The sequence below is a fragment of the Phodopus roborovskii genome, unplaced genomic scaffold (assembly GCF_943737965.1).
Source record: "Phodopus roborovskii unplaced genomic scaffold, PHOROB, whole genome shotgun sequence".
Lineage (NCBI taxonomy): Eukaryota > Metazoa > Chordata > Mammalia > Rodentia > Cricetidae > Phodopus > Phodopus roborovskii.
Genome location: NW_026125281.1, coordinates 11,489,901 through 11,504,119, shown reverse-complemented (window position 1 = coordinate 11,504,119; position 14,219 = coordinate 11,489,901). Strand labels below are relative to the sequence as shown.

General features: G+C 43.4%; 1 protein-coding gene across 1 annotated transcript; it reads right to left on the bottom strand.

Moving 5' to 3' along the window:
• Positions 1-259: 259 nt before the first annotated feature.
• On the bottom strand, positions 260-13,604 carry Cops5 (COP9 signalosome subunit 5). Its single transcript, XM_051197177.1, is given in 9 exon segments — positions 260-496; positions 2,335-2,483; positions 5,002-5,113; positions 6,884-6,969; positions 8,183-8,248; positions 9,359-9,487; positions 10,648-10,882; positions 13,277-13,520; positions 13,523-13,604. Coding segments are annotated over 9 exon segments (1,173 nt in total). The 5' UTR covers positions 13,590-13,604; the 3' UTR covers positions 260-411.
• Between the last annotated feature and the right edge of the window lie 615 nt (positions 13,605-14,219).

The following is a 14,219-nucleotide window of genomic DNA, read 5'->3' as shown; positions in this document are numbered from 1 at the left end:
TTGCTAATCAAGCTCTAGAAAGTACTCCGTGTCCTTAGAAAGGACTCATAAAATATTTGAATTATTAGATACCATGTGCTTGGCTGTCTCTAGTAAGTTAAGTGGTTTTCCAGAAAATAGAATATAGGTAGTGAGACCTGTCTTTTTGTTTTTTCTTTCTTTCTTAAATTAATACAGAAGGTACAAAACAAAACACAAGTTTTCCTCCCATGAGCAAGAGCATCAGACGCAACCCTGCCCACAAAGCACAGAAGGATGGTTTCACGTGATAGTTTTATTACAGGGCTAACACTCAGGACTCCACACAGCACCGTAGTCTTCTAGTATGAGTCTTGGTAACTGGTTTAAAAGTGTTACTGGAGCTTTGTTTCCTTCCACATACCCACTTTCAGGAAAATTACTCAGTGGTAACTAAGCCACGTTAATTTGATTGAACAGTTTATCCTTAATAACTTGAGACATCAATCCGTGGATGGCTTCTATAGTTGTCTTACAGCTGGGAAGAAGAAACACAATTTCACAAACAGAAAGCTGCTTCAACACCACACCTTTCCCCTTATGCTCATCCTTGAATGATCCAGTTTTATTCACGTTCTTCAAATCATGCCATTTTTCTTAAACTTTTTTTTAAAAATTTTTAAACTTTGCTTGTTAAGTTACTGACTAGACCCTTCATAGAGGAATAACTGTAAATTTTGATACAATTCATAACATAACAGTTTTGCTACTCAGTGGCTTTGGGGAAAATTCTGTTTTTGAAGGCAACAAAAAATATACATTCATTATGTATCTACATAGTAATATTCAATATTTACACACTTATTACAGCATTATATTAAAATATATTATTTCTGGGGTTACAAGGTGCCTAAGTCAGGTAAAGGTTCTTGTTACCTAGCCTGACTACCTGAGACAGATCCTCAGAATCCCAAGTGGTGGAAGGGGAGAACAGGTCCCAGTGTCCTCTGAACTCCACACGCATGCCTGGGTAGTGTATACGCACGCCCCAATCAATGTAAACAAATTTTTAAAATCTGTTATTTCTCCGAATAATTTTAAAAAGTTCTGTTTATAAACATCCTCTGGAGAGCTGAAAATCAGGCCAGTGCATGAAGAACTTAAGACTTCAGAAATGATAAAGAAACAGAAAAACCAAAACCAAAACCAATGACAAAGCTCCATTAGTATTCAGAAGAGTTAACTTTTTATTAAAGCAATTTACCTTTTATTTTCCACTTTTTACTACTACCCTTGACCTTGACAGTGCCATGCCCGGCACTGAAAACAAACATATAATCAGGAGTTCTCACACAGACAGCGAAAGCCAATGTGTGGCCACTCCACCTTCTGAAAATCCATGGAGAAGAACGCTGTTTGTTTGAGCTTGTGGTGCCAGGGATGGACCAGAGCCCTGCGCATGACAGGTGAGTGCTGAGCCACTGAGTCACTTTCTCCACCAGGATGAGCAGAATGAGCTGCTCCTAATGGAAGATGACTCCAGTGGCAAGATAAACTTTACCTCCCCCCCTTCTTCCTACAGAACAGCCCTTTGTTTGTTTTACGCTCACGATCGACTTTATTAGCATGAAAGAGAAAAATACATTAAAGGTGGAAATCCCGGAAAGCCCGCCTTTCAAGTTTGGCAAAGAGCAGAAACAGCAGATGGAAAAAGGGGGGAAATCACCCCAAGAGTGGAAATGGAGTAATAAGCTGAGGGAAGCCCCCCCCCACCCCGCCTCACAGTGAGCCAGCTTATAACTGCCCAAATGTTCTTTCCAGCCCGTATCAGATTAAAACTCAAGGTTTTGTGGCAGGAAATGTTAATGTTTTCAACCCCATGCAGTTGGTCATCAACGGCCACATTCTCATCTAAGTTATCAGTGACCACATCCCAAGGAAATAATTAGCAAGTAAAACACGGGACAGTAAAATAGTGCAGACAGAATGATTTTAGAGAGAATCTTTCCCATGATACTCTGAAATTTGGCCCATTTAAAAGAACTGTTAATTCTTCAGAAAATGTTTAGCTGAGGAAAAGGGTAAGCATGCTTTTGGAAGCCCTTCCCCTGAAAAAAGATCTAGTCAGGGGGCCAGCTTTTCTTGTACACTGTGTGGCTACACTATTCCTAGATCTTAGAGTTAGCTTTCTATTTTGCCTAATGTTCCCTAAACTTTCAAAGTGTGAATTTAAAATTTACATGTGAGTTTTTAAGGTCCAAGCAGATAATGCTCAGGCATTTCCTAAGTTGTAGTTGGCTGAAGCACAGGAATCAGGGTTTACTTTCTGCGAATTCTACGAGAAGAGCTGTGTAGGATCTGCACGTGAACGCTCACCTGTCTCTAGTAGCTTTGGCAAGTTTGTCTTCTGACTTCCGGTCATGTGTTTCCAAACCCAACATGAAACTCCCTCGTCCTAGCTGGGCTTCCGACTGCTCCAACTTTTCAGACAGATCAAACACCTGGCCAGTGGTATAGTCTGCATTCTGTGGAGAAAATGGCATGCTGTATTGTACAACACAGGCTCAGCCTGAGAAAATTCTGTTTTTTTCCAGGACCAAGACTGTCTTCAGACATCCAGTGCACACAAAGCAGCACCCACTACAGTCACACTCTTAGCCTTCGCATGTGCTTTGACACAGGGTCTCGTTAGCTGCCCAAGTTGGCCCTACTCAATTGAGTAGCTGGGACTACAGGTGTGCCACCCATTCTGTCCAGTCCCTCATCCCCACTGCCCAAACACCTACCCACCCACACACTTGTTCTTAGTTTTGAGTCTCTCACTATGAAACCCTGGCTGTCCTGGAATTTATTATATAAACCAGGCTGGCCTTGCAGTCACAGAGCTCTGCCTCTGTTGGGAATAAAGGTGTGTACCACCATACCTGGCTAAAAACCCAATAATTGTTTTTTTCAAGGCAGGGTTTCTCTATGTAGCCGTGGCCGTTTTAGAACTTGCTCTGTAGACCAGGCTGGCCTCAAATTCAGAGATTCCCCATGCCTGACTCCCAGTGTTGGGATCAAAGGCAGGTGCCACCATGCCTGACAAAATCCACTGATTTTTATGTAAATTAATTTAACATTCTTTTTATAAATAATATAAAGATGGAATGGAAAGACAGTGAAGAATTTAGGTCATAGCTATAAAAACGGCTCCTAAAAATCAATTTGATTTTAGATTTTTAAAAACTAATTTCAAGATTGAAATGTGTCATTTTCTCCTTTGTTTAAGTTAAGTTTTGTCATTATGAAGGCTTTGAGGAATGCCTTTGAGAGTCAAAATTCTGACCCTGCAGCAGGTCAGCTGGGATGTCTGGACTATGCCTCCTGAACCACTTGAAAACAGAATCTAACCTTCAGGAGGCTGGCTGGGATGCCTGGACCAAGCCTCTTGGCCCTCTTGAAAACAGAAGAGGGTGGCAATGATTTCTACCTTAAAGCTCTAGGACTGTCCAGGACACCTACACCTAAGAAAGGCTTAATAATTATTAGCTAGTTTTATGACTGTTCTTATTAGAGTATTGCTATATGCCCTTGTTCATACCTACACTTGAGAATCTATTATACATATTTTTTCAAATATATATTATGTATTTACAAATTTAAACAATATTAAGATATATATACATATACATATACATTTAACAAAAGTATAAATTTATACATATACTATCTACCTATATGTCTGTGTCATGTCTGATGTTGGGATTGAGACTAGGGTCTTATACAAGTTAGGGAAACATATTTGTCCACCAAACTACATCCCCAGACCTAATTGTAATATTCTCATTTTGTTTTGAGACAGGGTATCAAATGACTCAGGCTTGATTATAGGCATATACCACCATGCCTTGCTAACTGTAATATTTTAAAAAGGTTGCTCCTAGATCTCCTAACTTACAGTGTCTTTCCTTTATTTGGTACCCTTTTATTTCTAACTATATCAGTGGTTCTCGACCTTCCTAATGCAATACAATTCCTCATGTGGTGACCCCAAAAATAAATTATTGTTATTTCATAACTCTAATTTTTCTACTGTTATGAGTCACGATGTATCTGATATGTGACCCCTGTGGGGTTTTGACCCCATAGGTTGAGAACCATCAAACTAGAGTGTTACGTGGCAGAGACCTACCTGCTATCTGAGGCAACAAAAACAGATTTTTTGTTTTTCCTCTATTAATCTTTTTAAGGCACAAACAGATTTCATGTCCATTTGGTGTTCTGTTTGACATTTAGATTTGGGCTCTGTGGTAGTTTGAATATAACTGGCCCCAGAATCTCACTGGGACTGGCACTATTAGGAGGCATGGCTTTGTTGGAGATGTGTCGCTGTGGGGGGGGGGGGGCTCTGGGGTTTCTTATGTTCAGGATACTGCCCACTGCCTCAGCGGACTTCCTGCTGCCTTCTGGTCAAGATGTAGTCAGCACCATGCCTGCCTGCCACTACCATGTTTCCCACCATGATGATGATGATGATGGACTGAACCTCTAAGTGAGCCATCCCAATGAAATGCTTCCTTTTTAAGAGTTTCTGTAGTCATGGTGTTTCCTCACAGCAATAGAAACCCTAAGACAGTCCCTCTGGTCCATGGCAACCATTTGGATTGCCTAGCATCCACATTAAGCTTGGTGAAGAACCTCACTCCAGTTTTGAAGTTGTGTCTGTCTGTGAAATGAGTTTCCAATCTTAAACAGCTTTTAGAGCTTGGTTAAAATTCAAATTAGCTGGGTATATTGGCACTTGCCTGTGACCCTAACAATTAAGCATCTGAAACTAGGGGTAGGTAAGATGGTTGTGTGTGTACAGGCGCTTGCTAAGCCTAACAACCTGAGTTTGATCCCTGGGACCCAAATACAAGGTTAGAACGACACTGCTGGTTTGTCCTTTGACCTTCAAGTGTTTGAATCCAGCGTGGGTTTCAGAGTAAGACTATCTCAAAAAAAAAAAAAAAAAAAAAAAAAAACAAACCAAAACTGAAATGAAACAAGTACAGTACTTACAGTAAGCAAGCTAGAGGAACTCAGGGTGTTCACCCAGTATTTATTCCACAAGAGCTCAAGCAGTTTACGATCCAAGGAGGATTTGAAATATGAGACTTCTAAGGCATAATATCTACAAAACAAAAGTACACATTAAAAAAAAAGTACACATTTGGCAAGTGAAAAAAAATAATTACACTGCATAGAAGTCTTGGCTATACTAAAGCAAATTATATTTTATATTCAGATAATCCTATAGCTGAATGACAGGTTCCTTTGTATTCTGGTGGTGTGACTCTATACCTACTAACTTTTCTACATACATACATACATACATACATTCATACATACATACATACATTCATACATACATACATTCATACATACATGGCTTTCTGGGTTTCCCTCACATGATTTTGCTCTTGCTAACTGTGCTTTTCTTTTATGCGTGTGTACCATGATGCAGGTATGCAGAGAGATCAAAAGACAGCTTCTGTTCTCTCTTTCTGCCTATGGCTCACTGAATCTTTAAACAGTTTGCTTCTAATATTAAAATATAGGCTAGTTAAACACTCCCGAGGAGCTGTTAACCCTAGCACTCAGGAGGCAGGAGTGAGCTTGAGGCCAGCCTGGTCTACATACTGAGTTTCAGGACAGCCAGGGCTCCGAGGGCCGGGGAGTAGCTTAGGAACAGTGCCACAGTACGCACAAGGCCCTGGTACTTCAAGGACAGACATGCGCATTCTATCTATTAAGGTTCTACTACTTAACACACACAGCTCCTACAGACTTCACATGGCTGGTCTCAGGATGCGGTGGCCGGATGAGAATGGCCCCCATAGGCTCATCCATTTGAATGAGTGGCAACATTTTAACAGTGCCCACTTTCTATGGGCTATGCTTGACTTTAAATGCAAGGAAACAGTAGTGAGTAACTCTGTTCAAGAGCAAGGAACCAAAAACATTCCATGGTGACCGCTAAGAAGGAAACAGCCACAAGAGACGGGAAGGCGCTCTTGGAGACAAAGTGATCTGGAAACAGATCCTCATGTACAGCAGTTAGTGAGCGACATGAAAATGAGGACGAATGTCCGTACAGCTTCTGGATCTTATTCTTGGTGAGATGTGACATCATTTTGAGGGAAGCCATGCTCTGAGATACATTTCAGCAGAGCGGTCCGGCTGACTCATCTTTTAAGACACAGGAATGAGTCCGATGCTCAGGGTGGTGCTTGGGCTTTAGATGGGTGAAGGAAAGGCGGTGAGTGAGATGTTTACAAGTGTGAAAAGATGCCCTCATTGGCTTTTTTAACTTGGAGAAAAGAGTCTTTGTCTGCTAAGTGGAAAATGGGCATTTAAAACATTACATTCATTTATTGTGTGTGTACATATAAGTGTGGGTGAGTGTACCATGTAGCAGCTGAGGACAACTGGCAGGAATAAACTCTCTTTCCACTGTATGGGTCCTGGGGATTGAACTTAAGCTGTCAGCCTTGGCATCAAGTACCTTTATTCACCGAGCCATCTTGCCGTCTCTAAGGGCAGCAAACACATTACAGTCAAGCTAACATGGGTATATGTCTCAACTGCTAATTTTTTAATGGACTGAAAAATTTATAAGATTATTTGCAAGAAAATGAGCCAGATAAAATAATTATTGGAAGAATAAGCAAGTGGAAGACAATTACTAAAGACTGAGTATTATCCTAAATTCATACCTTTTCACTATTTTCAAGATACTATATATTATGAAATGCACTTTGTTTGAGTCTTTCTCATGTGTGAAATAAGTCTTTGATTGGGATTTGAGTTTTGGTGCTGGGGTTGAACCCAGGGCCTTAGGAATTACAGGCAAGCTCTCTTGTATCACATCTGTAGCCCCTATAACTGTTCAACTACTTACTGTTTGCAGTGCACGCCAAAATCTTCTATTTTATTCAGTGGGATAGTCTGGTATTCAGAAGGTCCTTCATCGGGAGGTTTGTAGCCCTAAACAAAAACAGAAAGTTGAAAACAGCATAAGGAAGGCCCCTTACGCTTTCTTTGCAGGTTTTCACACATGGGACCTAGTAGCAAGCTTTGTGGTTGGCCACCAGCTCACAAATAACGACACGGAGACTTACTAATTATGAAAACTTGACCTTTGAGGCTTGTCTCAATTAGGTCTTAATTAATTTAAATTAGCCCATTTATTTTAATCTATGTTCTGCCATGTAGCGTTACCTCTCTTCCATCTTGCACCTCCGGTTTCCTCTCCATGGCTTGCTGGCGAATCTGCATGCCTAGATTTCTCCTCCCAGTTTTCCCCTCTCTGCCCAGAAGCCCCACCTATTTTCTCCTGCCTAGCTATAGACCAATCAGAAGGTGCCTTAGACACCTTACACTTTTACACCGTAAACAAATTTCCCTAACAGGAACACATTCTGGCCAGCCAAAGAGTAAGCACCAATATTTTAATAACAGCTGCGCCTGGTGGCTCACACATGCTAATTTCAGTACTTGGGAAGCAGAGACCGAAGGAGGCCAGCAGAGTCTATGTGGCCAGCTCCAGGTGAGCCAGGGCTATAGAGTGTGATCCTATATTAAAAGCAAAGCCAAACCAAACAACACATTTTAGAAATTATTGCTTGTACTCAACCCCAACCCCGTTAGCTGCTCTAGGTGTGACTCTGCATAGCTTGGCTTATAGCTTGGTCTCTCTTGTTCTTAGGTACCTATGCCCGAATCTACTGCTGATTACAGGCTCCCTTCAGGGAAGGAAATGGATTCAGCTTGCTTATGCAGTCCTTGTCAAAATGCCATGGGCACACAAACGTTTCTTAATAAATAAAACCCTTTGTCTGGCAAGAGTAATATGTAGCGTAAATGTGCTATCTTTTGATATGGACTGGACCAGTTTGTAATTTTGCAATTGAAAATTCTACACAAAAAGATACTACACAGGTTCATATATAGCTCAGGGTAGAGTGCTTGCCCAGTACCCCTAGCATTGGAAAAAACAAGTGCACCGATTAAACGGGAGAAGGTAAATTTAGACCCCAGGTCCCACACAAAGACAGGGTGGAAGGAAAGGACTGATAACCCCCTCTGTGGTGTCACACACCTGTCATCCCAGTACAGCAGAGCTAGAGCTACAGAGTGAGTTCAAGGCTGGCCTAGACTACATGAGGCTGGCCCCTCACAGCCCCTCCATCCAATTTACCTTGGGATATGTCCTGAAGGCGCCAAGATTCACTTTTCCTGCAGATATTGTTCTAGTCGGATCAATCTACAAAAGACACATACTCAATATTGGTCAAACAAACCATACATTCCACAGAGTCAACACCAGAAACTACAAACCAGTAAATATAGCACCATACTAACCAAAATTAGAAAGGTTCAATGAAACAGGAATACTTCAGTTAATTTGTAGATAGAATTAAGTTATCATATTAGCAGAGTATTTGTTTAGCGTGCTACTTGGGAAGACCAGGTCTGCTCAGCACTGGGGAAGCAGAGGCAGTCAGATCTCTGAGTTCAAGGCCAGCCACCTGATCTAAAGAGTGAGAGTTCCAGAACAGCCAGGGCTACACAGAAAAGCCCGGTCTTGAAAAATCAAAACAAACAAACAAAAAACGATCAACTAACCAATCAATAAATGTAATGAATTAACTGAGAAACTACCTGCCCCCTTTAGTACACAAATAATTGTTAGTTTCCTATTAAATGTCCTAGATTGCACCAAAATCATTCTGGACATAAAAGAAGACAGGCTCTAGCCATTTCTGGTTCTCTAGTCAACCCTGATTAAATGCCTACGAAGCTCTGAGAAGCTGACAAAGGTTCTGTGCACTACCCTCATCTACAGCAGTGAGGGGTGCAGGGGGTTAAGAATACCCTTCCCACACTCTTAAATTTTCCAGTAGTCTTTCTTTAGCAAATATTCTTGAAGAACTTAATAAATCTGTTTTGTAAAACAAAACAAAACAAAACAAAACCCACAGCAAGCCAGGTGTGGGTGTGCCTTTAATCTCAGCACTCAGGAGACAGAGGCAGGTGATCTCCAGGAGTTTCCAGGTCAGCCAGGCCCACAGCCAGGCCCACGTAACAAGAATCAAATAAATCAAACCCGAAACTTTGAAGGGCTGGAGAGATAGCTCAGCAGTTACAGGTGCTTACTGCTCCAGCGGAAGAACTCAGGTTTGGTTCCCAGCACCCCCATGGTGGCCTCCAACCACCTCTATCTCCAGGAGTTCGAGGGGAGCCAACACCCTCTTGTGGCCTCCACAGGCACCAGGCACGTGTGTTGCGTATAGAGGGGCATCAAATACCCTGGAACTGGAGTTGCAGATGGCTGTGAACCTCCAGGGTCCCTATCTTTAAAAGAAGCACTTACCACCACAGCCACAAATGGTTCCTGGAACTGCTGGTTAAGCATCTGTGTACTGACATCAATTCCAGAGAGCCAGCAGCCATAACCAGGGTGGCTATGATACCAGCCGATTGCATTTTCAAGGCGGCCAACCTAAAATACAAAGGAGAAACCGTTTGAGGTATGGTTTCACCTCACGGATAGTGTCATTTACAGGCTTTATGTCGTAACACTGTGGTCAGAGAACAGCATGCCAAGACTTTCCGAATAGATACACATGTGTGCAGTGTAAATTTATCAAGGTACAAGAACAAAGGTATTTAGTCTCCTTCCCTTATCTTTTCCCTCCTCTACCTGTCTCTCAGCCTAGATATTATCGCTCTAATATCTTATGTACTACTCTTATAGAGATATTCTATAGACTAACAAATATTTGTAAATAGTTGCATACTACATACAACATTCTATTCCTATTCACCTATATTTTAAACTGAACAAACAATTCTAGAACTGTTCCATGAAAGTAAAAACACATTTTTTTTTTTTTTAAAATTATTTTATTTTATTGTGTTTTTCCTGCATCTTTACCTGGGTGAGGGTGTTAGGTCCTCTAGAACTGGACAGCTATGAGCTGCCATGCAGGTACTGGAATTGAACCTGGGTCCTCTGGAAGAGCAGTCATTGCTCTTAACCACTGAGCCATCTCTCCAGCCCTGATAGCTTCTTCTTTTTTAGACAGAGTTTCTCTGTGTAGCCTGCCTGTCCTAGAACTTACTCTGTAGACCAGGCTGGCCTTGACTCACAGAGATTCACCTACCTCTGCCTCCTAAGTGCTGGGATTAAAGACACTTGCCACCACTGCCCAAAGAGCTTTTTCTTTAAAAGCCTGCCTCCATAGTCCATTAATAGATGCACCACCATTTATTTACCTGGGTTTCTCCTGAGGAATAATCAATTCCTAAATTTCTTATTTATCCATTCACTCGTTTGTTTGTTTATCTGAGGGGTGCTGGAGATACTGAACTCAGGGCTTAGAGAGGCAAACATGAGCTTCACCACCCACTACACCTCCAGTCTACACTTTTTTTGTTTAAACACAACTGACAGTGACTGTGAAAATTTATTCAGGAAAGACACCCCCTTCCCTCCCCACCGTCTATATTATAAGTCTCGCCACTTTTAATAATTCTCCATAAAAACTGTTAGAGTTTAAATATGAAATTGAGTGTGAAAAGGACAGTTTTAAGTTCGGAAACCCAGAAGTCATCTTGAGAGTCTCAGAGCTATTAAAGTTTAAGCAACAACATTTTTACCTGTTTGGCGTTTTCTATGTAGGCAGCCATGTACTCATATGCAGCGGCCTGGGCATTTACTCTGGTCTCAGTGCCCTCTACAGGCAAAGCGAAACTGTCCATGATGATCATGGTCTCACCATCCACTTTCCCAAGCATCAAACCCATCACTTCCAAGTTGCCTCCTGATCGGGCATGCATCACCATTTTCAGAAGGGCCAGTGCTGAGATTTTGCAGTATTTAAAGTAATGGTGACTACAAAACAGAAATCACAGTGTGATTTCATTTAAAGTACAATTTCAAAAGACAGCTTCTGTGGAAATAAGTCCCGAAGGGATTCACCGTGATGGGAGTGCGGAATGTGGGAGGAAAAGGAAAATGGCAGGGAACCTGGAAATAGCAAGTCACAGACTGTCACACCCCTCTCTCCCGCCAGCCCTGAAAGTAAAGAATCTAAGGTAACTTTTAAATATATCCATAGTTTTTATTTTTTTTCCCTCCACTAACATGGAGTTATAATATCTCAGGCCTAAATTTCTGACCTAAATTCATTTATTTATTGTGTGTGGTACAAGTCCATCGGTATGCCACCAGATGGCTCATGGAGATGACAGGGGGCTGTTGGGTGTCTTTCCCTATCTTTTTTTCTTTTTCTGCTTTTTGAGATGGTCTCTCTGTGTAGCCCTGGCTGTCCTGGAACTCACTCTGTAGACCAGGCTGGCCTCACTTTCAGTGCTGGGATTAAAGGCGGTATCACAGCGCCCACTCACTGTTCTTTATTACATTTTATTCCCTCGGGACAGACACTAACTGGAAGCTGATTGTTTTGGCTAGGCTGGCAGACCAGCTTCCAGATCTTCCTGTCTCTGCTCTCCTTCTGCACAATGCTAAGGATACCAACATCCATGCATGGATTTTTTTACATAGTTGCTGGGGCTTTGAACTCAGGTCTGCATGCTTAACAGCAAGCACTCTTACCCACTGATCTGGAGGACCTAAAATTTACAAACATGGCCTCTGAAACTGACTGGCTTAGGTTTAAATCTTGGCCACTGAATAGCTACATCGGTAGATATTTCTGTAAATAGGTATTTTGCAGTTACTATGAGAAATACACAAGTGTTTAGCTTAGTCCCCGAAGTAAGCACTAAAATCTCAGGTGCTGTTACCAGCCTTATTAACCTGCCCCTTAACATACCCTGAGTGGGCTGAAGCATGTGGCTTCCTTGTGACAGCATCGTGAAGGTCAAAAAGTAGATGTACTGTCTCCACTTTTCCTGTGATGTCTGTCATCATTGTATGAGATTAAACTCTTGAACAACATACACATTTTAAAACCACTGATTTGGCCTATGTGTTCGGATGAACATAATTAGAGGAAGGAAACTCTACAGTTTGCGTCAATTAAAATGTGCAGTTTAGGAATAATATGCAGGTAATCTATCCAGGTCACTCAGCGTTTCCAAGGCTTTTCCAGCTGTTGCTAGATTTCAACCACAAGCTGAAAGACACTGAGACCTGCTCTTGGAAACCAAGACATAAATTAAGAAACTGGCTCGTCTTCAGGGGGGGGGGGGGACGACAAAGACAACCATTACTGTGCTCTCATTACATATAGTTCATCTAGAACTTTTTAAGAAGTTACTTCATAACATCACCAGTAGCTAGGCTTACTTTTATCTTACAGGTAAGCTTAGATATTTTAGCTTCCTAAGGCCAGTCAACGTTTTAATTGACAGCCATGAGACTTGATTTTCAGTCTGCTGCTCCTGAGTTCATTGCCATAGCATGAATGGTGAATTTCTGAATGTACTGAGAAGGAATCAAAGTACAGTACTTGATTTTCATGATTATTAATGACATGAAAGTCTTTAGGCCACTGCCAGGCCCACAGTAAGCACTCAATAAACACTGTGAAAATAGACAGTGAAAGCCAGCTTTGCTAGGAAGAAAAAACAAACAAACAAACCCCTGGAAACAGTGATTTGTTTAGACAGCATCTTTTTGTGATCCCCCCCCCCCCCACTCCCCTTAACACAATCTGTTCTAAAGAACCTTTGGACTTGTCATCAGTCCCAGAGATACATGGATTTGGCTAGGAAGCAAATAGGTTTTAAACCCGATTTCATAATTCCTGGCGTACACAAATCGCTGCAGTAGTATTTTAGCGAACTGGTAAGGGACTTGGTATGTCACTAAAATGGCCACATTTAAAAAAAAAAAAGTGCTAAAAAAATCGCTTAAAGAGCTTATGGCTTTTTCCCCCCCCTGTTTTTTGGAGGTCAATGGCCTGCACATTTGCCTTCTGAAAACAGCTGCGCTCTTCAGCCCAGGATTCACTGAAGGCTGCAACAAGGTGCACGTAGACACCAGGCTCAAGACTGAGTGTGGGCGACTTACAAAAACAATCGTGTTGAGAAAGGGACATCCCAAGTCAGTCCTTTACACCCCAGGGGGCAAGTCTGTTAAACTTTCTGAAAGGGGAATCCAAGCGGGCCCCAGAGGGGGGCTGGGGGCTCAGGCTCCACCGTCCCGGATAGCGCAGACTGAAAACACGGCGGCGGGTACTCTGTCGTCGCCACCCAGACCGGGGCGCGTACCCTCCCGCCACCCCTTCCCTCCCCTGCGTCTCGCCAGGGACCTCCTCACTCCTTAGTCCAGGGTTTCGCCGCCAGGATTTCCTGCTGCTGCTTTTTGTCGTATTTGTAGATTTCGTCGATACTCTGCGCTTCCTGCATGTTGTTGGCCAGTTCCCAGGTTTTCTGGGCCATACCACTCCCGGACGCCGCCATGGCCGAGGGACCGGGGCAGCCGTCGCCTCCGCCTCCGCCGCCGAGATGCAACCCCCCTCCGCTGGGCCTCCGCGCGCGGGCTCCGCAGCGTCCCCACCGCGGTGCACACTGCCTAGCCCCGCAAGGCGGCCATGACACTTAGGACCGGAGGTGACGTCGGCCCGGACCATCCGGAGGCCCGGGGCGCGGCGGCGGCGGCGGCACGCCGCGCCGGGGGCCGCCGGGAGCGCGGGCAGCCGAGGACGGCTCGGCTGACGAAGCGAGGACACTGCCGCCTCGGAGAACCGTGTGTGTGAGGCGCGGGGGACGCAGAGTTTCGGGGTGGGAATGGTTCAGCCTTCCGCGCCGGAAGGAGGGCTGTGTGACGCGCCAGGAAGGGGTCGGCCGCCCCTGGCCGCACTGCGCAGGCTCAGCGTCCGCCATATTGTGAGTGGGCGGAGACTCGGGCCTGTGCGTGCGTGTGTGTGCGTGTGTGTAATTAACTCAAAAATAGTTTTGAATACCAAATGAGTGGGCGGAGACTCGGGCATGTTTTTTTTTTTTTTTGTATGTAATTAACTCAAGAAATAGTTTTGAATACTAAATGTCTCTAGAAAAACCGAGGTGTAAGTAGCTCTGCTTGTTGCTTTCGGAAGGGAAGGTAGGGTGACCGTGACAATCTCCGTTAAGGTTTCCGTTTCCTCTTGGCGAAGAGGAAAACCTCCCGCGTTTGTGGTTGGGATTGCGCGTTTGTGTGTTCGCTGCTGTTGCGAGGAGGGCTGCAGGGCCCCCGGGCTGCCGAGGTCCACTTTTGACGGTTT